This window comes from Mixophyes fleayi, chromosome 1 (genome assembly GCF_038048845.1).
Source record: "Mixophyes fleayi isolate aMixFle1 chromosome 1, aMixFle1.hap1, whole genome shotgun sequence".
NCBI classification, from domain to species: Eukaryota; Metazoa; Chordata; class Amphibia; order Anura; family Limnodynastidae; genus Mixophyes; species Mixophyes fleayi.
In genome coordinates, this window is record NC_134402.1 from 348,308,409 (window position 1) to 348,333,658 (window position 25,250).

Here is a 25,250-nt window from a genome sequence, read left to right on the forward strand (position 1 = left end):
TTTCACTGTTCTTGCTTTGCCCATTTTTCTTGATCTCTAACGTATGAATGAACCTTTTTGTTTGATTTTTCACCTTTTCCCAAATATTACACCATAAAATTGTCCTGTATATCGGGCTTTATTTATTAAATCCCTATTGGATGTTTTTGCCAGTGAACAAGGTTCACCCTGTACATCAAAGGGTCACCACCAGCAATAGCTCTGCTACAGGTACTGCCACAATCTGCCATCTGATTATGGCAATAGCAGAAGAAAATCTATATAAAAAAAGTTTTATTCTTTAATGAATTAAAATTTGGAATTATTTTAAAATATATTTTTATAGCTTTTTCTTCTATTTTAATATTTAATTATTTTTTATTATATATTTTTTTTATTATTTTTTTTTAGAAGAAGTGGAACTGAAAGCCAAAGTCCAGGCTTTCAGATTCATTGCACATGTGTGAACGAGCTAACCGTGTCATACATGTGCATTTCCCCTCAGATTGACCCGGTGAAATGGTAAGTTAAATTTTACCGCGCTCGGATAGTATCCCTGTGGAAGCTGAGTTTCGCTCAGCTGCCACAGCAACATTTTAATAATAAATCATGGCGTTACTGGGTTGTCTATCGCTGCTATAAGCGTTGATAAAACTAGTCTTATCGCCATGTATATAATATATATAAAGAACTGGCATGTTTACTCATAAACAGTTTTTAAATTTTCTAACCTTTAATTTTACTGCCCATATGTTATTTTTGATGGAAACACTTAGTCGCTAGGCCCCATAGCAAGAGTTAAGGGAGGGGGGGCTATGCTGGTAAATCCCTCGAGAGGCCCCTGATCCGCTCTTCTTAGCCACATGGGCTGCTCTTTTGGTAGTTCCACCACTGCTACTGTGCATAGAGCACATGACAGAATAGTAAATAGGTTTTCGTGTGTAGTTGAATTGGACATCATGTGGTTCCTTCCATATCTACTTTATTCATATCTGCGTCAGGTTCAGTGATGAGAGCCATCTCCTGACATTAATGACAACAAGGACATCCCATGTACTGGCAGGAGTTTGCTGGTGTTACTCCTTAGAAGATTGTTAGAGACTTCTCCAAAACATGGGGTGTTTAACAATAAATTCCACAGCCCTGATTGCTGTAAATGAACAAGTGTGATTACACAGAGATTACACCAATCCACAGGAGAGCTGCTGCCTACAACCAATTTGCATTATGCCACGGACAAATATCAGGAGGTAGAGAGAGGACCACAGAATGGTATTCTCAGTAATATTATGTGTCTAATTGTGTGACAATTACTATAATTGCAATTAGACATTACTAAGTACAGGTACATGTTTATTTATATCATCTGCTGCGGATTTGTTTAGTATAATAATAATAATAGTATATATCGTAATCATATTCCTCTGATTACGCAAGTGCTCTGTTGCAGTCTTCCACTTCGAGGTTTGTGCAGTGGAACTAAGAACACATCATGACCTAATGAGATAATGGTCCTAAGGACATAGAACAGGAGACTACTTCCTGAGTGTCAGTTGCTTAATATTTTGTTGCAGTAACTTTCAGTGTGCACCATAGGCCGTTGCATCATCCTAAACAATCATGTATATGCCAATAATTTCATGTATCATAGATGAAGGTCCCTGCTTGATGGATCTTATTTTTATGATATGTTGATGCTTTTACTTGTAACACTGATGACTAGATGGTAACTAGCCATCTGATATGTGCTGCATCTAACCGTCACAATGGCTGTCTGTGTGCAGCATCTACCCCTGCATGGTCCTGTTTTTACTATAGCATTGATATGCCAAGCTATCATTATTTGTACTGATCTTATCAGCTCCTAATCATGTCTTTATTTTCACAGATTCCCATTCAGAGCATGAACCTTTCCTTCACAGAGTAAACTCGCATGCCTTATGTTTTCCATTGCCTCTAAAACTAACCCTCTCTTTATTTTTTTTTCTTTCTCTTTCTCTACTTCTCTCTCCATGTTTTTTTTCTTTTTATTGCACTTTTTTGGTACTGTGTTTTCAATTTTTGTCGTTGGTCCATTCTGTTTTCTTTTATTGTGTATGATCTTGTGGAGTGTTCTAAGACTAGCGCCACAGACCCTGCTTTAACGGAGCAGCTGGAATTTTCCCCTCAGCATCCTCACAGTAAAACACTGTTCAGTATTCCTGAAGTTGCAGAGGAAGAAAGCGGAGAACATTCAGAGGTCTCTCACAAAGGGAATTCTGTAGGCATGGCTTATAGAACCAGAGAAACCGTAGCTAGAAATAATAGGATGCCAAGGGCTAGTTGTCAAGATGGGAGACATCAGAGTCCATGGCATTTCACAAAGTGTAGGTTTAATGGGGCCCCGCCATACTCAGATGACTTTACATGTGAAGGGAGCAAGATGGGAGCCCTCTCCAGGAGCCCAGACAGCGGCTTGGATTGTGGAAGTGAAGAAGAAGAAGCACGTTTTATTTTCAGGAAAGGCTTCAGCACCATTACTAGAAATGTCACACAGGAGCTGCAACAAAATCCTGTATGTTCTAGAGATCCAAAGCTGATGTTGACTCGCAGAAAAACTCTCACCAGGCAAAGCAGCGTAGAGGAGGATTTTGGTGATGTCAGCTCAGGCTTTGTAGATAACACGAGCGGTTCCAAGTGCCACATTGAAAACCGTGAACTGATGCCTTGTGTCAGGGATTTAACTAACAGAGACTATGCATGCCGGAAAACAGACGTTTGTCAGAAAAACTGTAGCAAAGCAGTTCTCAGGCCAACTCACAGAGACACCGAAAATTCTCTGGTGTGTTAAATAAAAACTCCTTTTGCCATCTGCTTGCAAAATCAATTGTGGTTTTTATTTTATTTTATTTCCCTTCTATTTTGTTTGTGGGCTTCCTTCTGGGATCACTTAGTTGACTGCCTCTTATTTGTCATGCTTTAGTTTTATTAATCAGCAATGTCTTACAGGCTTTAGACCATGCTGTCCTTTTGGTTTGCTTGTACAGTAGTTGCAAAAATGTGCTGTCTTTTTTTCTTTGTCATTTTATTTAAGCAAATTCTAATTGCAAACCCTTATTTGTTATGTTTATTTTACAGGACAACTGAAACTAAATTTTAATTAAGGGTTAGCTGAAGGTTGAGTAATATATGATTTTGGATTAAAATGCACAGTGGGTATTTCCTCTATTATACTCCAGCTACTTTTTGCATTTATGACTTTTATTTGGTTTTATGATTTATAAAACTGTAGTAATATCCTGCTTAGATATATTCAGAACACACAGCCATATAAATAAAACATGTCCTCAAGATCAGCCTGGTAGAACTCTTGGAATGACATAGAAGGCAGGCATAATTCCTAATATTAGGGGGTTTTAATGTTGACTTTTTTTTAGGTAAACCGTTCTGTTATCAGCAGTATAGTGTGTCATATGTCCAACTATTTCTGGGATCTATATCCCATAATCCTTTTGAATTTGATCTTTTAGAATTCTGCAATAATTGAGGGCCACCTGCATAGAGAAATCATCCTCTAACTACAGGTTTACAAAGAACAGGGTTTCTCATCCTTTATCTTATTAAAGGGCCTTTCCACCTTCAGGTGACTTTCACTTAATGCCATGTATATTTCACTAAAGAGGTATCTAAAGGTGGAAAGCTTCTTAAGTACTTTGTTATGTGCTTATATATTGACTACCCCTTTCTTGTTTATAAAATGTACTAAATATAAAAATATCTTTGTAAATGTGTAATAGGTAACCCCTCTGATTTTTGTGTACTTCATGTATACTTTAATAATACAGAAACTGTACATTGGAGCTAAATCTAAAAGTCCTTAACAGTTCCCTTTGGATCTCCCTGAGCCACCCCGGGTGAGGGGGGGGGGGTGTAAACGTACCATGAGGTGAGAAACCCTGAATCCAGATATAGGTAACTTTTACAAACTGCAGAATTCAACATTTGTGGAGCCTAATCTTTGAGCAGGAGCACACACTGCACTGCTAGTTAGGAGAGTGAGGCTTGTGCCACTTTACTTAAGAAATGGGTTCTTCTCTTGTGGTGAAGTCATAAAATCTGTTGTACAGGAAGAATTAGTGCACAATTTCTATAAGCACATACCAACTGGATATGTTAGTCCGTGAAACATTTTGTAGTTGATGGGAGCAATTTAAGGTGGGTTTTTTTTCTCCCTATATGTCAGCCATAACATTAAAACCACTGAGAAGTAAAGTTAATAACCATTGATTATCTTGTTAACCGGCACCTGTCAAGGGATAGAATATATCATCAGCTTCAAGAACTGACAGTTCACTTGCGGACTTTGTTGGAAGCAGGAAAAATGGGCAAGTGTAAGGATCTGAGCAAGTTTGATATATATATATAAAACTTGAGAGAGATATAGATATATACAGGACAGTGATTATGTTAGGGATTTTCATGGTAGCCATAAAAAGTAATAAATGGCATACCTAATTAATGTCGTGACTTACTAAGTTTACACATCATGCTGTAATGAGGATCTTGATTTTGTTTTCCATGCGTCCACATCAGTCATTGTTTTATTTATAAATTCTCTCTTTTACTTTATAGTTTCTGTTTGGGTGGTTGTAGTGTAGCTACATTGCTTGACTTATTTGTTTTACTTAAATGTAAAGGAAAAAAAACCTAGTTATTATTTTGTCACTACATCCAAATAAACTTTAGAGGATCTCTTATGTATTCTGTAACTAAAAATGGGCAACCTGCAATACAGTGTACTTTACAGTTTGCAATGTTAATAAATAATCCTAACAGTTACTGTGTGTTCTCAATTGGATTGTTAGTTTAGTGAAACTTTTCTAGAATACTATATGTTGTGATGTGGCCACTAGATGGCACTCAAGTTTCCATTTGTCTTTGAATTAATGTTAACAATCTTTACAATATAATTTGTTATAATTGTGTCACCTCTCTTTTTTTTTTCTTAACTAAATAAATAATAGCACATTAAAGTTATATGTAAATAAATAAGTTAGCTGAACACATAACTACATGCTGCAGTTTCCTAAATCCACTTTGTGGGCCCACTCCTATTTCTTTCCGTTGCAGTGTCCACGTATAGAATTGTCACTAGCATTATGAGATGAACCCATCAGAGCTTCAGTTTTGCCCTCAGACACAACTCTAACCTGATGTAATAGGGTAAACATGATATAAAGTGAGCTATATATTCTCTGCTAACATTGATTAAAGGTGCAAATCAGAAATTAGCTTTTACTTGTTTAGTTGTAGATAGACAATAAAAGCAAATGGCTAATGTGGTGTTATAGTTCTAGTGTAGATTTGCAATGTTTGTATTTAATTCTCGCCTAAAGCTGTAATCCCATAAAAAGTGTGTTGTTTTTTTACATAAATCATTGTTTTATTGAGACAAAGTGGTGTTCTTTTTCCTTACTTGTTTCAAGCTACCATTAATGATACACAGTTTGCCGAGTGTCATGTAACTGTCATGGCAACCACAGTCACTTGACATATGTATGTAAATGCAAATGAGAGCCATATAACTCTCCCACACAGAGACATTTTGCAAAAGGTAGACTGAATCTTTGGAGAAAAATTACTGTCAGATTAATATTAAACAGACACAAAACTTGCTGCTAACCCTCTCCTCCCCCAAATGTGTATGTGGGATTGCTGCTTTGAATTAACTAATTTGATCCTGAATCAAAAAAATCTGAATAATGCTGAATAAAACACTTTTGTGGGTTCTCTGTAACACACATGAATCTGGTATTTTTATATAATCAAGTAAGGATTTGTCTTCATGACTGAAGGGAACTATCATTATTGCCTTTTCTATCCTCTCCCAAAACTACAGTGACTGGGGCCCTCTGGAATTAGGGAGGACATGTCAGCAACAAAAGGAGGAGACATATGAAAAAAGAAGAAATAACTAAAATGCAAGCAATTCTGTAACAAACAGCAAGCTTTATACACACATATATATACATAAATATATATATATATTACATTGTTATGTGGTAGTCAACCAGAATTTAAAGGTGACGGGCAACTTTTAGCATGCTATATATTTAAGACAGAACTTACTTTTCATGTTTAGTGTTTGTTATATCAGTGTATCTTGTTTGTTGAAGAAGTTTTTATTTTATTTATGTCACATTGACGAGATCAAATGTTTTAATTAATTATTGTTCCTGTGGATTAATAATATGATCATCTCGTGGTTACCAAACCCAAAACATACATTCTACACTTCCCTATAATCTCACTCTGACGTGATACTGTAGTGATTGTGTCTTTGACTGTCTATTTTGTGATTCATAGGTTTTCACCAACCTTTACTTAAATGTGTATGAAGCAAGTTGTGTTATTTTACAGGTTTTAGGATTACCTGACATTTTAGTATGTACCGTATTAGAGGCGCCTCCCACTGTTTATAGATATATTATCTTTCAGCTAACCTTTCAATTAAAAGTAAAGTTTAGTTGCCTTTATGGCTTCTGCTTTAAGCTGTAGTTTGAAATGACCTTATTCTGCATTAGTGTATATTATAGACTGATTGTGTTTTCTATCTGTCTTCAGCTTCTAGGTAATCACTCCACTTTAGCAAGGATGGAAAGAGCAGATCATCCGTCTCGACGTCTCTCTCATGGTAGTGCGGTGTCACAAAGACCTCGACCCATGATGGTTCCATCCATTGGTTAGTTTGATAGACTGCTGCATTATATATTGTAATTTTGTTTCTTTTTCTTGTGTTTTAATTGTGTTACTCTATAATATATATATCTGTATTATAGTATATTAGTAGACATGAAGCCATTCAGAATTTCCAAAGCTGGGAATCGGGGAGAAACACCTGCAATACCATAATATATATTTCATACATAATTATAGTATATATGATGTAACCAATTAACAGAACACTTTTCAGAAAGAAAGGTACAATAAATACAAAAAATATTGACAGTGTAAGTTATGTGTGACATGTACAAGGGGTATGATATCTTGTGAGATAAGACTAGTGCTGCCTTTTCACTGGCTAGAAAACAAATGAAATGAACTTGGGAAGAATGTGGGATTGGATGCACTGCTAGGCACTAGTTGATATTTCCTTAGCAGTCTGTGCTGCTGATCTGTCGTATACAGGCACCACCAATACTTACTAGATTAATCACACCAACCACATTTGAAACCAGTGTCTCAATGTAACACAATTTAAAACATAACCTTATTAAGCAAATGTAGGCGTACATGAGTGTCTACACTCTCATGTACGCATCTGTCTATACACTACATGGCCAAAAGTAGGTGGACACTCCATGTGCATAAGATCAAGCATACAGCCATGCAATCTCAGTAGTTACAAGAACTGAAGGATGGAATAAGACCGAAGACAATTTAAAAGGTATGGCTATATCTTTAACTGGATTATTCTCTGTAGTTTAATAGTTAACTATGGGAGTACGCCCATCTGGTGTCATAGGAGAGGTGGAGACCGAGGCTATAAGTGGGATGGCCAAGAGTTAATCAGTCTCTGCAGTTCTGGATGTTGCCCACCCACCCTCCCTGGTTGTTGGTTCTTTGTAGCATGAGGAAACGTATGGATGCTGATCAGGAGGGTGCTCAGTTATTGGCGGCTGACATCTGTTCGTGATCCTGGATGGAGTGTGGACGGAAAACACAGTACAGTCAGCGGGCACTGGTTTGGGGCGCACATTACAGTATTGGGCACGATCAACCCGCCTTTCCAAGTGAATCGGCTATATTCTCTGTACAGGTACTGCCCCTGTGGGTTGCCCTGTGGTTGCTTTCCGTCGAGCCCAGAGGATGAGCAGGTTCTGTAAAACCAGGACGCGGTCTCCCACTAAGGTGGATATGTGCGTCCCAGGGGTGTGATTGGTTGTCCCCCACTTTAGCCCAGGGGTTTGATTGGTTGTCCCCCAGTTGATGAGGTCCCAATGGTTAATGTTGGGACAGTTGGGTGTTGCCTGGCAGTCGTCTGACTGACTGGTGTTTTCTCCACCACCATATTTAAATAATCTTTTAAATTTTCCACACTCAGGTCTTGTGTTGTTATTTAAGGTTATAGTTAAATAAGGGTAAGAAGGTAAAGGAGGTCCAGGGTATCAGCCGTAAACCTTTTAAAGCTTAGCAATAGAATGGGTCTTACTGAAGAGCTCAGTGACTTTTAACGTGGCACTGTAATATGATGCCATTTTTCAAACAAGTCAGTTTGTCAAATTTCTGCCATGCTAGAGCTGCCCTGGTCATTTGTAAATGTTGTGTTGTGAAGTGTAAACGTCTAAGAGCAACAACAGCTCAACCGCGAAGCGGTAGGAAACACAAGCTCACAGAACGGGACCGCTGAGTACTGAAGTGTGTAATGCGTAAAAATATTTATCCTTGGTTGTATCACTACAGAGTTCCAAACTGCCTCTGGAAGCAATGCCAGTAAGCCTCAGATCACCATGCCCAATACTAAGTGGAGTGGTGTAAGCACTCTGTCATTGGACTTTGGAGCAGTGGAAACGCGTTCTTAGGAGTAAGAAATCACACTTCACAATCTAGCAGCCTACCCGATTCCGTACTTCTAACTGTAAAATTTAGTTCCAATGAAAGATGATCTTACTTTTACAGCATGTAACTTTGCTATTCCTTCCAAGTTTGTGGCAACACTTGGGTAAATCCCATTTCTGCTTCAGCTTGATAGTGTCCCTGTGTACAAAGTGAGATCCATCAAAAAATGTTTTCCTGAATTTGGTGTGGAAGAACTTGTCTAGCCTACTCAGAGCCCTGACCTCAACCCCATCGGACACCTTTGGATGAAGTGTAATGCTGACTGTGAGCCAGGTCTTGTCGCCAAACATCAGTGCCTGACCTCGCTTTATGCTCTTATGGCTGATTGGATGTAAATCCCCACAGCCATGTTCCAAAGCTAGTGGAAGTCTTCCTAGAATAGTGAAAGCAACAAAGGGGAAATCTACTCCATACTAATGCCCATGGTTTGGGAATGAGATGTCCATCAAGCACATATGATGTGATGTTTGGGTGTCCACATACCTTCGACCATTTATTGTAATTACGCACTGCAATATGAAGTCAATTGCAGTGGGGTTTTTTTGTTCTTTAAATTAGAAAGGGGTAAGCAATTTGAAAGTAGGAGCTAAATTACATTGTTTTAGTTATCAAAACTTTTTCTGAGTGTTATACGGATTGTTTTAACCTTATGCTTACATTAAAGTGATTGTACACATCCCTTGTGGTAAATGGTTTTGAAAGTTATTGTTGGGAGTGGTTTGAGAGAGGGGGGAGTGCTATGTACTGTAGATATTTTAGAAAGTACAGATTAGGCGCCCTGGTGTAGCGAGTTTTGCAGAACAATTTAGAAATTAGTTTTTGCTTTATGCTGCAACATTATTGAAATGAGAGGGCACCTTATTTGGGGTGTTCCTTGTTTTGCAGAAGGGCACACAGCCTTTTCCACTTTGCTAAATACCTTGAGTTTTCCTGCACCTCAGAGTTGGGGGAAACAGGGGTCATTTTATACGTATATGTGGGGTGCAATTTTCTCCTTCCAGTTAGACTTTAGCAGGGAAGCTCTTTGACCAATGGAAAGGAAAACACAAAAATCCCACATTTAATAAAGCCCTAATGTCCTCTCTCTCTCCTGCTTAATTGAAGTCGTAAATGAGGCTAAATTGAGCAGTTGTACATCTAGTTTACAGAGGCGTAAGACTGGAAAGTGCGTTGGATGGTCCACAAAATGTCAATAAAGCCAATTTTGGTGTTCATCCTTTGTGTGTCGTAAATGATATGTAGTGTTTTCGCCATAGATAACACCCCTCCTAATGCAAGCTGTAGTCAGTCAATCTGTATTCAGTGTGACAGTACTCAAAGTAAAGCAACATCTACAGTATACTGTATATGCTCTGTAATGCTGTCTTTTATTAGTCACTAAATTATGATCATACTTGTGCACGCAACACACGTGTGCCATCATCGTGCATAAAAATATCAGTGACGCACTGCTGACATGCAAGATTTTTAATCCACTGTGAAAGCTTTACTTATCCAATGGATTCTGCAGATAACATAACTAAAAGCAAATATATCTTAACTGTAGATTATCACATGTGCAGTAACATCAATCAATCAAACATTTGTTTTTGTTTACTTTGCACTTGATGGCCACTAATTCCTTAATGGTTCTGCACTTGTGCCTTGTTTGTAAATAATCCCACTATGACTAAGCTTCAAAGAAAATGAATAATTATTATTATATAACGTCCCTGTAAAGACTAACCTGATCATTTGCAGAATGTATGATGTTACACACTGAATTACACAACAAAGCTATTCTGTATGTCAACTAAATGTTGTACCTATGTTCATTCACACATCTCTTCATCTGTCTTCATCTTCATTCCGAGTTCATATAGCATTTTATGTATGTTATCATGTTCAGATAGCTACGGTATAAGATTTTAGACTTGTTGCTAAACTCTACTTTGTACCAATTCTTTCTTTGTATGTTTACAATCATTTCCTCCAATGTGTAGTGAGATAAAATACAGCTTGACAAGTCATTGCACATTTTTTTAGTATTTATTCAGACACATTTTTAGTCACATTTTTGTAGTATGTCTTTCCTGCTTGAGTGTTGTAAGACTATCTGACAAATACTATACAATTATCTGGCTAAATAGACATTTCTTTTATACCTAAAATACTTTATCACTAAATAGATACCATCTAGTGGTGGTTTTACCAAAAATCTTAAAAATATCGTTAAGCTATTGATCCCAATTATTACAATATTCCATGACATGAATACTTAGATACAGAATTCTGAGTATTTGTCATGCTATTTTCAGTAGGATTTTGCACCATATTGATAGTAGATTTGTCCTAGTGATGCTGCAGCCCACTTGGTACATAACCATTCCATCCACTTAGGTCATTTCAGAAGTTTGTCAAAGCCCAAGCGTTTTGTCGCAAAGTTCCATGTCCGTATGTTCTTCTAATGGAACCAAATGTATTAACAAAGCCAGAAATGAAATCTGTGCTGCATTTTATAGCCTATCACGTTTGCAACCAATACTATCCTCTGTTTAGGAATAATAATGGGATATTCCAAGTATTTTTTCAAAAGAAAAATCAATTAATCTTGTACTCTGTAAAAAAAAAAAAAAAAAAAAAAAAAATGTTCTCAATATAACACTGAGCTATAGGAATTGAGCTACACTTTTTGTATTCTACAGATGTTCTTGTTAAATCAGGAATTTTGAAGGATATCTTGATCTTGATTTGAAAATGTGACTTCCATACTCAGATTCAAGGGTGCTCCAACAAAAGACTCTTCAGAATAGGTGCTCTAAGAAACCTAAGATTTAGGAATGATCTGGTTGGCAAAGCAGTATTGCTGCAGAATAAATATAAGTACAGTTTATGGGAAGAGAAGCCCTGTTAGTAAAGGGCACCAGTCTCCATGGTCCTCTCTTCCAGACTCATAGAGCATGTTTAATGGCTCCTTCCCTTTTTCTCCATAGAAATTACAATGGACAGTAACAGTGAAGGTGGTCGTTCTCGGTCAGGTAGTGAGGGAAATATTTCACCTGTAAAAGAAGAAGCTTATTATCGCAGCATTGGAGGACACAGGAAGTGGTCTCTACAGCGTACCAGGGCCTCTGGCGATAGATACGGTATGCACAAAAAAACTTCTTCCTCCTTTTCAACCAAAGAATGGTTTCAATTACTTCCAGCTTTCATGCGTGGCCAGGAATGGGTGTAAACGTTCTGTCTGGAATTAGCAGATATGTTTGGATGGTGCTGAACAAATAGTTTTATATTGCCTCTATCAACATAGCCTTTTGATACCAGCCTCAGCCGTAGAGTACTAGCTCAAGAGAATGAGATTTGTCATTGGTTCCCTTTAGGCTTTAAGCCCTGATCAGTTCTTTCTGGGCTTTTGATGTGCTGTGTAAGTAGCTACCACTTTTGCATGCAGTGCAGCATGTGTGTAGGGCTTATAGTGCACCTATCTGTCCATCCCAGCACATGTAGCTTCTCAAGGTTAGTGGAAGGAAAGGTAGGACACCACCAAACTCATGTCCATTGTTGCCATTCAACCATATTGTATGTGTTGTTCTGTAATTTTCTGCATTGCATGAATTTTTTCTTCCTTTTGGCTTCCCATATCTACCAAAATCTCATTTTGAAGGTGCCTGAAATTCAGACAGTGCTAAAATGGTTGTGTTTCTCATGTGCTGCTTTATATTTCGAAACATTAAGCCAGGCTTATATTTTGCATAACTCCACATGTAGTTAGCAATTGTGGGTAATACAATAATGTTATCATCATAAAATACTTTCAAAGGTAGTTGCTTCTGGTCTCTCAATGACATGTAGAAACCACAGCACGCCATCCCCATTGCATACATTGTGTCATGCATACCACCACTATGCATTAAGTCCCATTGCCTCTTGGGTCAACGTTATATGGTGAACATACAAAGATTGTTGCATGTGTTTTGTACATTTCTTCAGATAGTTATGGCAGCCGGGAGAAGATCTCATCTGAGATGTATGAGGAGTCTGAGACGGATGGAGGGATGGAGGATTATCCTGTGCGAATATTTGTAGCGCTCTTTGATTATGACCCAAGAACCATGTCCCCAAATCCAGATGCTGCAGAAGAAGAACTTCCCTTTAAGGAAGGACAGATAATTAAGGTGACTTTTTAAAGTGCCTATGTTACCCATAATTTACATCCAGATCAAATCCAGCTGATTGATGTCTGTAACAGAAGGAAAGTCCAACAGCATTCCCCTATCTTTAGCTCACAATAAAAAAAATGTGCTTCCCACAGACAAGATCTTGCTGCAGATCTCATAAAGTAGAAGAAAATTGGTAAGATTTTCAATGTTGAAATTGATGATCCTAAGTACAATGGCAATGCTTCAATTCAATCTGAACCTTTTTCAAGCCTATTACTGTTGCAAGTCATGAATAAATGCATTTTAAATTATATAAGAATGTTTTTTTCTATCCGTGCCAGGGGTTAAAGTGGTTGAACCACCCCATGGAGAAAAACAACAGCAACTATTGTTTAAATTGTTACAGCAATTTGACTAGTGAGACAGTTAAATGTCTGAAGACAGGTGAATGTTCTGGACCTAAAAGTGTGGCATATAATTGTATTTGAGCAAATTATATGACACATTCTACAGCTTACATGCAATTAATTATGTGCAGTCATTTTTGCCTTTAACACCCTGCTATTTAAACTCTCTGAAATGTTTCCTCCCCAGCTAGCTGTTTAATGTAGAGATTAACATACCAGAGTTTTTGGACAGGGGAGGGCTGGCAAATTTTAGCCCGGGTCAAGACTCGACTCAGCAGGAACATTCGGAACATTTTAAAGGGGAAAAAAATGCAGATGACCCAGCCTAAGGTAGCCCACTATGGGACCGGCCCAGGGGGCAGATGTCCCCTTGCCCCCCAGCCCAGCCTACCCCTGAAACTGGAGCACTTGGAGAAACCAACTCAAACACAGGCAGAACATAAAAACTCCAGACAAATAGGACCCTGGTATCAAAGCCATGACCTGCGATTTCATAGACTGTTTCTCCTGTTGTCAGTCCAGACCCTTTAACCTTTGGGTCAAAAATGGATTCCCATACTGTGTAGTATGGTCCCCCCATCATTTTTGTTTGTCAAACTTGTTTCTTGCTAGCTATTAAACTAGCTATATTGTGAATCATAATTATGCAAAATCAGTTGCACCAAAATACAGAACCTTATTGTATTAAACTGAACCATTGCAATTGGTGATACTAATTGTCCTTCTAAAACATGAATACTGCACTGCATATTATTACTATTTTTTTTTGCATAAACTATTTTTTATTGAAATCAGTAAGTACAGTCAACAAAATCATTGTATAATAAACATGCCAAACTTATAATTTTCCCCTTATTTTTAAACCAAACATTAAAACACTATAGAGAAGAAAAAGAAGAGGGGGATGAAAACTCAAACAAACTAACACAAAATGAAGTAATGTAGTGAAGGAATGGGGAAGGGGTTATGTGCTCCTGATGTACAATAAAAATGTTACAATAGGAAGCTTCTCTTGACTGCACCATATGATACCAAAATAACTGAGTTTAAGTAGAATAACAACTATATGCATGGATTCTTTAAAAGTTACCCAAATGAACCTAGTTGCGGTAACTCTGTAGTTCTGTCTAATGCGGCCAAGGTGTCCTCTTCCATTGGCATATAGAAATCCAATCTGTTATCCTTAATTGATGGTGGGGTATTGGATTTCCATTTAGCCGTGATGACCGCCTTTGTCACATTTTGAACTGCTTTAAAAGGGGTTTCTTATATGAAGAAATCAGGATTTTAATCATGTTAACAATCCAAAGGTCTGGGCTCTCTGGCACTCCCTTTCCCAGAATCTCTTTACAGATTTTTATCATGTCTATCAACAACGGTCTAAACTTTGAATGAACACCTCCAACGGATTGTCCGAAGGAACATCTTACTGAGAACACTGGGACATCTGTACCATTTATTACTATTTATTATTATTATTATTATTAAACTTTCATTAATTTCTTACATAATTATTGCTCTAAATTAGTTCACTTTTCTATTTCTATGCTGTTACACCTAACACACAAGACAGGTGAAACATTTTGTGAATTGCAGAAAGACATCGTTTTGGCTGTGTTTCTGGGTAAATGATAATGACTACTTATTACCTACCTACCAACAATTAAGTAAATTCCTCTTGTATCAATGTTCTCTGAATACCTGACATTGCCAACTTATCCTCAGGTATATGGTGATAAAGACTCTGATGGCTTTTACCGTGGTGAAAGTTGTAGTAGAGCCGGTTATATCCCGTGCAATATGGTCTCTGAGATTCAAACGGATGATGAAGAAATGATGGATCAACTTCTCAAACAAGGATTCCTACCTTTGAATACCCCAGTGGAAAAAATTGGTAGGTAATACAAACCTTCTTAACATATGTTGAGCTGTTCCCCAGGCTATAGCCACTAATAGCTCTCTTACCACAATGTCCTGGGAAGCAAGTCCTTCACTGGCCTCTGCACGTCTGGCGTTTCCCTTTGGTTTGGAATTACTAGTGAGCACTTCTGGAATAGAGCTGTCCATCTCATTGTCCACTCTGTGTGGTATATATATTTTTTCTCTTGAGGGTCACCCAAATTAAGAGCTGGGAGGCAGGCATGGCGGAGCCCAGCTGTCTTTGGCCACCAGTTGGACAGCACTTTTCTCAAAAGTGGTACCAAACATGTTTCCAAACTTTGCTATATCCTCTGCTTTAATTTACATTGCTGTTTTGCTTAATTAACTCTTGCAACTAAGTAAGGCTGACAAAATGTGTTTATTTTATTACTCCACACTATCCTTATCAAGAAGCTGGAAAAAGTTTGCAGTTTTCTCTTTGGACAGTGCTCCAAGCCAAAATCAAAAATGACAAATTATTAAATAAATCATTTAATGAACATTAGTGATTATTTTTAAGCCATGCTTGTCATTTTTACCAAAACAATTATACAAACCTGAAAAGAAAATTGGCAAACATTTAAAGCATGTTTGTCTACAGTTAGATATGTAGATGTGTTTTTTGCAATATTTTCTTGTGTTCGTAAATACTTTTTATTTAACGCTCTTTGAAATGAATTTATTCTCCAGAAAAAAAACAAAGCTAACGTTAATCAGCCAAATTCCCTTCCACAGCTGAGCGTTTCTAAAATGAAAGTAGAACTTTGAACAGCTTCATATGTTCTCCTCTTCTTTTATTTGTATGCTTTCCTTTCCTGAAGTCAACTGCGAACGTTTCAAAGAGAGCTCTCGCTCTGTACACCGCAGATCCAGAAAGTCTAAACGAGGTCTGTGCTAAGAAACCCTAATTTCATTCAGTTGATACACTAGCTGAAATTATTTGACCTGTCTAAACATACTATGTCTCTTGTAAGTTAAACTAACAAGCATGTTTTGTCCTTTGAGCTTGCATCATTTCCAATAAATCATGCTGCTATAGCTACCTCTTATCCCGTTTACTGCTTGAGAAAACATGGCCTCACTAGCTTGTATATATACTGTGCATATGTTCTTTCTTTTACTTAAGGGCCCACTGAAATGTGAAGCCAAAATACTATGAGCTTTTACCTTACAGTTTTTTATTTATGATTATGGAAATATAGAACCTGGTTCATTTCTTAAGAATAGATAACTCAAATAGGACTCCGAAGTGAAATAGTAGGGATGAAAGAGTAGGTGAAAATGTTTGTACCATGAACTTGTAGAGCAAGACACCCATGGATTAGGCAAGGTAGGGTTAGTAGCATGTCAAAAGAGTTGCCTGGCAAAAGGGTAAAATAACTTAAAGTACAACTAGTTGAAGCAGTATTTTTCTCATAATTCAGTGGAGTGCTATATATCAACTTAACAGTAGTATTACTGGTTCCTACTAAATTGCAGGAAAATGGCTGCCTCCACTGTGCGTAGATGAAAAATTCACTTAGGATTGTATACACACTTAAGGGGTGGTCGGTGAAAAATTAAGACCTTTTTGGTACTGGTAAAAGTAAAAGTCAAAACCTATTAATTTTGTCTTCTAAAATAACTGTTGGAGCCTCACGTGTGGGAAAGTAGGGGAACATCGGGACTGTCTTTATTAAATGTGTCTCATTTTTAAATTTGTAGTCTTATAATTTCATTAGTTTGTGTGCTTTTGAATACATTTTCCCATATAAGTTATACCTGGTGGATGGAGCAAAGATCACTGCAGCCTCATAAGACACATATCAATCAAGTTACTTTGTATATCCAAAAAGGCTTTTTGAGCATTTACTAGAATAAGAACGTCCTCCTGAATGTCTTCATCCCTTGAAGTTCATTAGAAATTGTCATCTAAACAAAATCTAATTTTTGCATTTGGGTGTAGAATTGGGCAGTATACTGCAGCTAGTCCTCATTCTCTATGTAATGCCCTGATCCTCCCATGTCTGGGCAGCTGTTCCCATGAGAAACGGCAGAGTTTTCTCTTCTACAGTCACCACCATCTTTTGTAACGCCATGTGTACATTGATATTAGGTGCATGACAAGAGGATACTGCATTGTTCCTCCAGTTTTCTCTCTTCATCAATGACCTATCCTATCTTTATTATATACTCAAATAGCGTTACATTAAGCCACATAATGGCAATAAAGGTACAGCAACTGGAGAGATTAAAATAAGGATTATGGCTCCAATGGAAACTTTTAAAACTTTGAGGGAATTGCTGAGAAAAAAAAATATTTTCTCTTTTTTATTCAGACTGTCAGGGATCAAGAAAGTAAATTCTGAGAACTGTGTGGAAAGCTGCACCAATGGGACGTAACAACTGTAAAGCAGAGTCTTCCCCAATAAATATCACAGTTACCATGTTAATTAACAAAAGTTAGCAGTTGTAAAGTGACAAACTAAACACTACATAGATCTCTGGTGAAAAACCAATGGTGTGCGCACAGTATACAGCAGTCAGTGTTGCTCTGTCAGCCATATTTGAAACCAAATGCATCTAGCTGGCAAACTAGTGCCCTAGTACTGACATGGTTTGTTGTGTTTTTGAGTATCTCAGATATTTATAAACTGTATCGGCACTGTGATGTACAACAATAGGGTCAAGCGGAAAATAGCTTTACATGGTTCTTATCTTACAAATCTATCTGGTAGAAATGTAATCCGTTCTTAACATAATTGGAAAGCAAACTCTGCCCAATAATAATAATATTAATAATAATAATATACAGCTTATCTACAAAATATGTATGTTAGCTGTTCTGTATTACATTTAGCTAATTCTTATTATACATGCCAATTATATTTATATAATTTTCTGTTTTAAATGTTTGTATTAGATATGATTTTTAATAAATCCTAATGTACCCATATTGCACCTAAAGGTACATCTCAATACAAGCAGTTTAGTGCATGTAGAAGGAACAGGCATAAACAATGTGAATTTTGTAGCATAATTTATATCCAAATATTATAATTGTTGTCAGTAGTTGTCCTTTAACCTCCCCTCTTCCTCACCATTAAGGTGTATTGTTGTCTCTGAATAGCATTTCATGCTTCAGTTATAAACCAGACCTAATATAAATAGGATAACCATTACAAGACATGCATGGACATTATTATTATTATTATTATTGTTGTTGTTCTAAATCAGCATAACTCATATAATGTCTGTGCCTCTTTGCATACATTTAAAATATATAGACATGATAATACCTACCAAACTAATCCCATATATTGTTGTTAGAATGTAAAGCATTATTCCACCCATATCTAATAATTCAGTTTTGGGTGGAATATTCTAAGTGAAACTCGGTCCCTCGGCTGGAGCGAGGAGAGCTCTGTGATGTCTGCTGGGCTCTCCTCGCTCCTGACGACTCCGTCTTTTTTCAGAAAGGCAGCGTGTTGTCCACTGACAACATACTGCCAACGGGCGTGTGCAGGAGCTAGCTGAGTGGAACCTGGTAAGCGCAGGACTTCGGTGGACCTGCTGGATCAAGTGAACTCTTTACATCAAGTAAGTAATCTTTTGGGATCGAGTTTTACTTTGGATATTCCACACAAAACTGAAATTTTAGTTTTGGGTACAAGTATCCTTTAAGAAACCTTAAAAAATATGAATTTCCTTCAACTACTGTGTTCCTCCTTCTACTTTGAGCGGAGACATCACATTGGTTATTAGTTGGCATTGTTCTTGTGAGAGCTTTACTTATCAGGAGGAGAGAAAACCAAGTTTACCTTTAGATAACATGAAATTAAGAAGATTCCAAGTTGTACTTTAAAAATAACCAAAGAGGAAGCATGTGGCGCTGAAATAAATATTTAATAGTCCAAAAACAGTCACCTTATTTTTAGGGCAAATAACTGTAATTCCTTGCAGTACCTTATGGCTCTTTATTAAACACCGCTTATAGGAAAAGGCAGGACTCTGTGTGGAAGAACAGAGCACCATTCATTATTATAATACTGTATAATAATCTGCCAGATATCTAGAAATGTGAATACTCCAGGTGAAAAAAGCGGATCCTTGTGAAGGGTGCTATAAACAGAGGCATCATCACCAGTTTATCTGGATAGAATTAAGGTGAAATGTTTTCATGTCTACAGCTGAATGTTTAGAAATGGATGCAACAATAATATTCTTAAATATGATGCAGCTTGGAGAACAAAATGGTACAGAAACTTGTATTTCTTTGTGCCGATGTATAAGTTGATGCCATTGTATGAGTCATGCTCAAGGGATCATCTGATCAAGAGGTATTTTACAAGAAAGCTAGAACCAATGTGTTGAGAAAACTGTCATCACTGACCATTTCAGCTTCTATGTTCACTCCGTTGGTCTTTTGTCCAGCTTGTTGTTTTGATCACAATACAATTGTTTCTGGATGACCAGTTTTTTAAATTAAGTGTATGGACTATTTTTTGATTGGTACAGAGCGAAACAGGAGGAGCGGGAGGCAGCACTCGGTTTCTACAAGGAGAATGGTTGCTTTGTATGACTATGACCCAAGGGAAAGCTCACCTAATGTTGATGTTGAGGTAAAGCATTTTTTTCATAACTGCATCAGATGGAGCTAAGATACAAAAGTGCAGGAATTTTCAAATTTGTCTGATATACTCATATATTTTTTTAATGCTGTTTGCGACCATGTTTATAAGTAACACATGATTCCTGTTACAAGTCATTATTACTTAAAATTAAATTGCTTTGTATAATTCAGAATTCACTTCTGATCATTTACATTTTTGTTGTAACAACCATGCAAAGTGGTATCATTATTATATGAACAACCAGCTAGTCAGCTCCCTAAAGTGAAAATAAATCCTATTTAGATAGGGCTACAAAGATACCAGCATCGCACAGATAATACTTATTTGTATTTCATAATTCCCTATCGTTTGCACTGCAGACGTTAAATGACACATACTTCTGCCTCAATAGCCACACAATGACTACTTTTATTGCCTGGCACTACCAAGCACAAGTAGGAAAGTTCTGAGTGAGTTGCATTCATACACCTCAGCTGGTAAACTCACAAAACACTAGCATGTCTACAAAGCAATCCTCAAGCGCATTTACTGAATATGCAGCCCAGAAAGAATACATATCAAAATGCCATCTGCTGGTAAGTGTAGATGTTCATATAAATTGTAGCCATTTGCTGCAGCGGATATTGTAATGGTTTCTTTATAAAGATCAGGCCAGCTTCCAATACACAAAAAATCCATGAAGAGGCAAGAACAAAAGCATTATGCACTCAAAGTATGCATTGCTTTATTACTGCACTCAGGGGTGTTGAGAGGGGGGGGAAGGGCGGGTACAAAGTATATTGAGACTTAGGCCTGCCTGTGTGCTGGCCACACACCCCTTAGTTGCTTTCCAAGCCCAATTTTACCTGACTGCTGCCTGCTTCCCACATCTGGTCCCTGGCTGTGCTCTGTATTAGAATGAGCAGGAGGACGGGATCTCAGCCCAAGCTCCTTCATCTCTCCCTCCCGGCCAGTACTAACATTGTACTAGACTACGAGCTCCCTGCGCTCTGAGACTGGTGCTGCCGTCGGAATTCCCCAAGACAATGACCTGGCAGCAGGATCTGGCTATTGCTTTCTTTATATATTACCCTGACAATGTGCTTAGTGCTGTGTATAATGATAGATGGTGAAGTGATTGCTCTCTATACATTCACAACTCAATATAGTGCACAAGCCATAAATGCTTAAAACTCTCATTTGTAATCCTCCTGCAGGCAGAGATCACATTTTGCACAGGGGATATCATTACTGTGTTTGGTGAAATTGATGAAGATGGATTTTACTATGTAAGTATTAGAATTAGCATACATGATAAAAAGTTTTATAATGGCTGATAATGCATTTGCACATTTATTATTCCCTAATTGAAAGATGAAGTGGTTACTCTGCAAACTGTTCTTTAGGGGAATGAATGTCAGTAAACCACATCAAGTAAATGTGCATAGTGCCCTACAATCATTGCACACCGTATGTACCCGGGTCTGTATACTGTATACCATTAGCTTCAGAAGTGTGTACTTTTAAGGGCTTTTCATTGGAGTTTAAACGCAATTTTTTTTGTTTTTCCTTAACTGAATGTAAATATTTATGGATGGCTAAAGTGACACAAAACCATACTATGTGGATTCGTCCCCTTCTTCACTAGATTAGTATCCATACTCTATCACACAATGTCCCCAAAAGGTTCATAATAATAATAATAAAATAGACAGCAAAATAGCCCGTCCATTGTAACTTTTGAGCCTGCTGTGTATGATTAACTGTTGTGCTGTGGCTGCCTTCCTGCTCTGTAAATGTAATTGACCATTGTGTTACGACAAGAACAGCAGTTTATACTTTAAATCAACACTTTGGGGCCAAACTAATCAGCTGTGAGGTTCTGTATAACTTTTGCGCACTGTGATGTGGACAAAACTGGTAGTTAATGAACACTTTGTTCATAGAGATGCGAGCAATGAGCGAAAATAATTATGAAAGCATCACGTGGAAACACAGTGCTACTACGGCATCTTGCGGCTAATTGAATCGCCCCCTTTTGTGTTATAGGTAAAATTCCTTCTTTTGGAACACTCCCTAATTAATTATACCCAGTTATAGCAAATAGGGAGCAGTGCTGCCCAAGTAATCCCTGTTGTCTGAACCACAGACAGGTTTGAGCTCACTTGCACTAACTATTGCTGCAAAAAATAACCATACTACAGATCCATTCATAGCTCTTCAATAGTCCACCCATAGTGCTTTAGTAGAGCCCTGAAATGTTTACGTCCACTAACAGTACAGTTTAGAAATTAGAGAAGGCCCAGCTGACAAGGGCTTTAAATAAGATTCAAAGAGTAGCTGTTTCAACCGCACCAAGTATATTATTCAGTAACATCCCCTAGATTAAACTCAATATTTATTTTTACACAAGTTGTGTATCATTCCACCTTGAGAGGTGCACCCACACACATTGAAACGTATCATACAGAGAGTTTAATGCCTCTCTGTATGATAGGCTTTAACACACTGTAACAGGACAATTTTAGACTAGTAGTTTTGGGTATGATAGACATAATTAAATTTACAATCTTAGAAAGAGACCAGGGGGTAAACGTATGAATCTCCGGATTCTTCATCTCCGGCGTGTTCAGCCTCTTCAGCGCTTAAATTTAAAGCGGCGCTGCATTGTAAAGGGAAGTTTCCCTTTACAATGCAGCGCCGCTTTAAATTTAAGCGCTGAAGAGGCGGAACACGCTGGAGATGAAGAATCCGGAGATTCATACATTTACCCCCAGGTCTGTGCCTTGTGAGAAGTTGTATTTCAAGGTAAGCATCCTCCTTGTGAAGCTCCTGATGAATATTATGTTGCCCACCACTGGTATTGACCATCTTGTGAATTATTAAATCAGCAAAGCGAAAACTCTTCTTTGTCATCTGTGTATTTATCCTGGTCATGACTCCAAAGCCTCTATAGCTTGTTGGACTCATGTGCATGTTAATATGCATTATGTATGTGAACAGCGGTGCACTGATATAAGTAGTCACATCATACTGAAGATCTGATAAGTAAGCAAGCTCTTAGATGAATAAACTTCATTAACAGTTTTTGATGCCTACACATCAGATAACTGTCTTTACATAGTGTATTGTACAGGCAGGTAATATAAAGCAAATGTTAAATAGCTTTTTTTCTTGGAAACATCTATGCTTTGTTTTCAGACTAAAACAACACAACACAAAAAGACACATGATAAAACACAATGTTTCTGGAGAAGGGACTGCTACTCTAATTGTTGGGTCTATGTTTTATTAACTATACTTATAGGGTGAACTGAATGGACACAAAGGCCTTGTCCCCTCTAACTTTCTGGAAGAAGTGCCTGATGATGTTGAAGTTTACCTCTCAGATGCACCATCTCGATACCCTCCAGATACCCCAATGCGAACAAAGGTTAAAAGGGTAAGCTGCTGTACAAAGTATGTCTACTGCTGGTATAATTAGAACTAATATTAAACATGGGAACAATGATCCAGTTGTTTTCTCAACTGAGAAGTGATATCTGGAATGTCCATACGGAGAATGCATTTGTCAGCGCTCAATCTAAGCTATTTTTTCGGTTGATCAATAGTAGTATCTGCTATAATTTGTGCATACAACTAAGGAAAGACTGGTGATATGTCTGTGGATATTAGGTATATAACGGTGGTAGTCAGTTTTCCGATTAGAATAATTCCAACAATAGTTATACCGACCTAAAAATGGCAATTACTATAAGGTCAACATTGAGGAAATACAGATTTACCATAAAACAGATACACAAAATCCGACACGCCTGATAGACGTCTGATATAATTTGCGACTGTAGAAAACGCAGCCAGTGGGATTCTCGTTGTTTAAAATGGCCAGAGTGAGATGCAATGCCATGACCCCCTGGCTGTATAATGTATACAGGCGGCAAGTCAGACGTCTATCAGGCGCGCTGGACATAGTGTATCTCTTTTATGGTAAGTCTGTATTTCCTCAATTTCGCCCTTATAGTAATCGCCATGTTTAGGTCTGTATAATTATTGTCGGAATTATTCCAATCTGAAAAACGTACGCCACCCGTATGTAAGACCATAAACATTTTCCAGCAGTGAACAGATTTTGCCAGCAGAAAAGAACCAATTGGTCCATCTAATATTGGCTGAAGACAAACATGACGCTTTTATTATTATTATACATTAATGGTGTACAAGGTGTTAAACATGTTAGGGAATTAGTGTTCTAAATGGACCATATTTAAAATGCAGATTTTAATACTGATTAAATATGAAATATTTTAATGTATGATAGAAATAGCAGGAAACACTATTAATTTAATGCTACCTAGCAGTCGTCATGTGTACTGTTTTACCATTTGTCCTAAAATAATACTTACATTTAAAATTTAAAAATGTCAGTTTATTAGAATCGCTGTTTCCTGTTACCCACTTGGCACTTCCTTATTAGGACTAAATAATAAATGAGCATCAATCCAGATTTTTATTAATATGTTCCCAGAATGTGTAATCTTAGTAATGTTGGTGTAATCTGGGGCCAAGTGTTTGAATACACTGTTGCTACAAAAAGCATAAGGTGTTTTATAATCATGCCTTAAATAGATCAAACTAACTAATTTTAAAGTCTTATAATTAAAGGATTTGTATTGTAACAATCTATAGGGTAGATTCAATTGGCCTTGATGTTCCTCTGAACATCGCGGCCACACATTAAGGTTACTACAGTAAAAAGTAAAGCAGATTTTTGCTTTCACCTCTGTGGGGCGCGAGCAGAAATTAGCGTTACTTCTGTCAGACAATATCCAAGCAAGGTGTTTCGTTGGTTGCCGTTGGAGAGGCACCTCGCGTGGATATTTTGTGATTTGAGTCTACCCCTAGATGTTGTATAATTGAAATCCTGACCATGAGTAGAAGTAGGAGATAATTTAGAGTACGGCGTTTATTTTTTTTTAACATACCCTTTCTTTGCACAAACCATGACTATGCATTCATCCATATCTAGATTTTTGTTTATTGTTGACTTGCTCACTCTTATGATGGAGAGGCGGAATGGAACGGACAGGGCCTGATTAAGGGTCCTGGCCGCCCTAGGCTAATACGGCCGCAGCGCCCCCACAAACCCCCCCGAATATATAAGTGTATAGGAACACTCCTGAATATGAATGTTCAGGTGTATTCTCCAGCATTCAAATTTAGACAGATTGTGCCATTGTCTCTTACCTGTTCTTGCTCTTCTCTCTTGCAACTTTGTTATCCTCTTATTTTGAAAATGCAAAAATGTATAATAATGCAAAACGTTAACAAACCCCGAATGATTAGGCCCTTTAGTTAAAACAAAACACTCCATTATAGCCAGCTAAAAGTACCCCATTGTATAGGCATATATAAGCAATATCTGAATATTTGTGGTCAATCAATTACAAAACTCTACCAGCCCCATCTCACTAATATTTAGTATTCTAGTGATTGCTGAGACCACAGTGAGCATCCATGTAACCGCCACACAATCATGAGATTATGCCCCCCAAAGCTGCTCTATTTTTTAAATACCCCCTGCAGCCATTCTCCTTAACCACCCCCCCTGCAGCCAT

General features: G+C 37.6%; 1 protein-coding gene across 26 annotated transcripts in view; it reads left to right on the forward strand.

Moving 5' to 3' along the window:
* RIMBP2 (RIMS binding protein 2) overlaps window positions 1-25,250 on the forward strand; it is a 307,432-nt gene that overhangs the window by 276,902 nt on the left and 5,280 nt on the right. For 9 of the 26 annotated variants that reach the window (XM_075176517.1, XM_075176573.1, XM_075176582.1 and 6 more), the window contains 9 exons: window positions 2,090-2,800; window positions 6,583-6,700; window positions 11,550-11,702; window positions 12,547-12,731; window positions 14,849-15,017; window positions 15,865-15,930; window positions 19,541-19,644; window positions 20,853-20,924; window positions 22,943-23,077. In XM_075176517.1, coding sequence (XP_075032618.1) covers window positions 2,090-2,800; window positions 6,583-6,700; window positions 11,550-11,702; window positions 12,547-12,731; window positions 14,849-15,017; window positions 15,865-15,930; window positions 19,541-19,644; window positions 20,853-20,924; window positions 22,943-23,077 — 1,713 coding nt within the window. Of the gene's footprint in view, window positions 1-1,867; window positions 2,062-2,089; window positions 2,801-5,857; window positions 6,091-6,582; window positions 6,701-11,549; window positions 11,703-12,546; window positions 12,732-14,848; window positions 15,018-15,864; window positions 15,931-18,498; window positions 18,618-19,540; window positions 19,645-20,852; window positions 20,925-22,942; window positions 23,078-25,250 lie in introns of those variants that run through there. The other 17 variants (XM_075176670.1, XM_075176679.1, XM_075176688.1 and 14 more) reach the window with 10 other exon arrangements.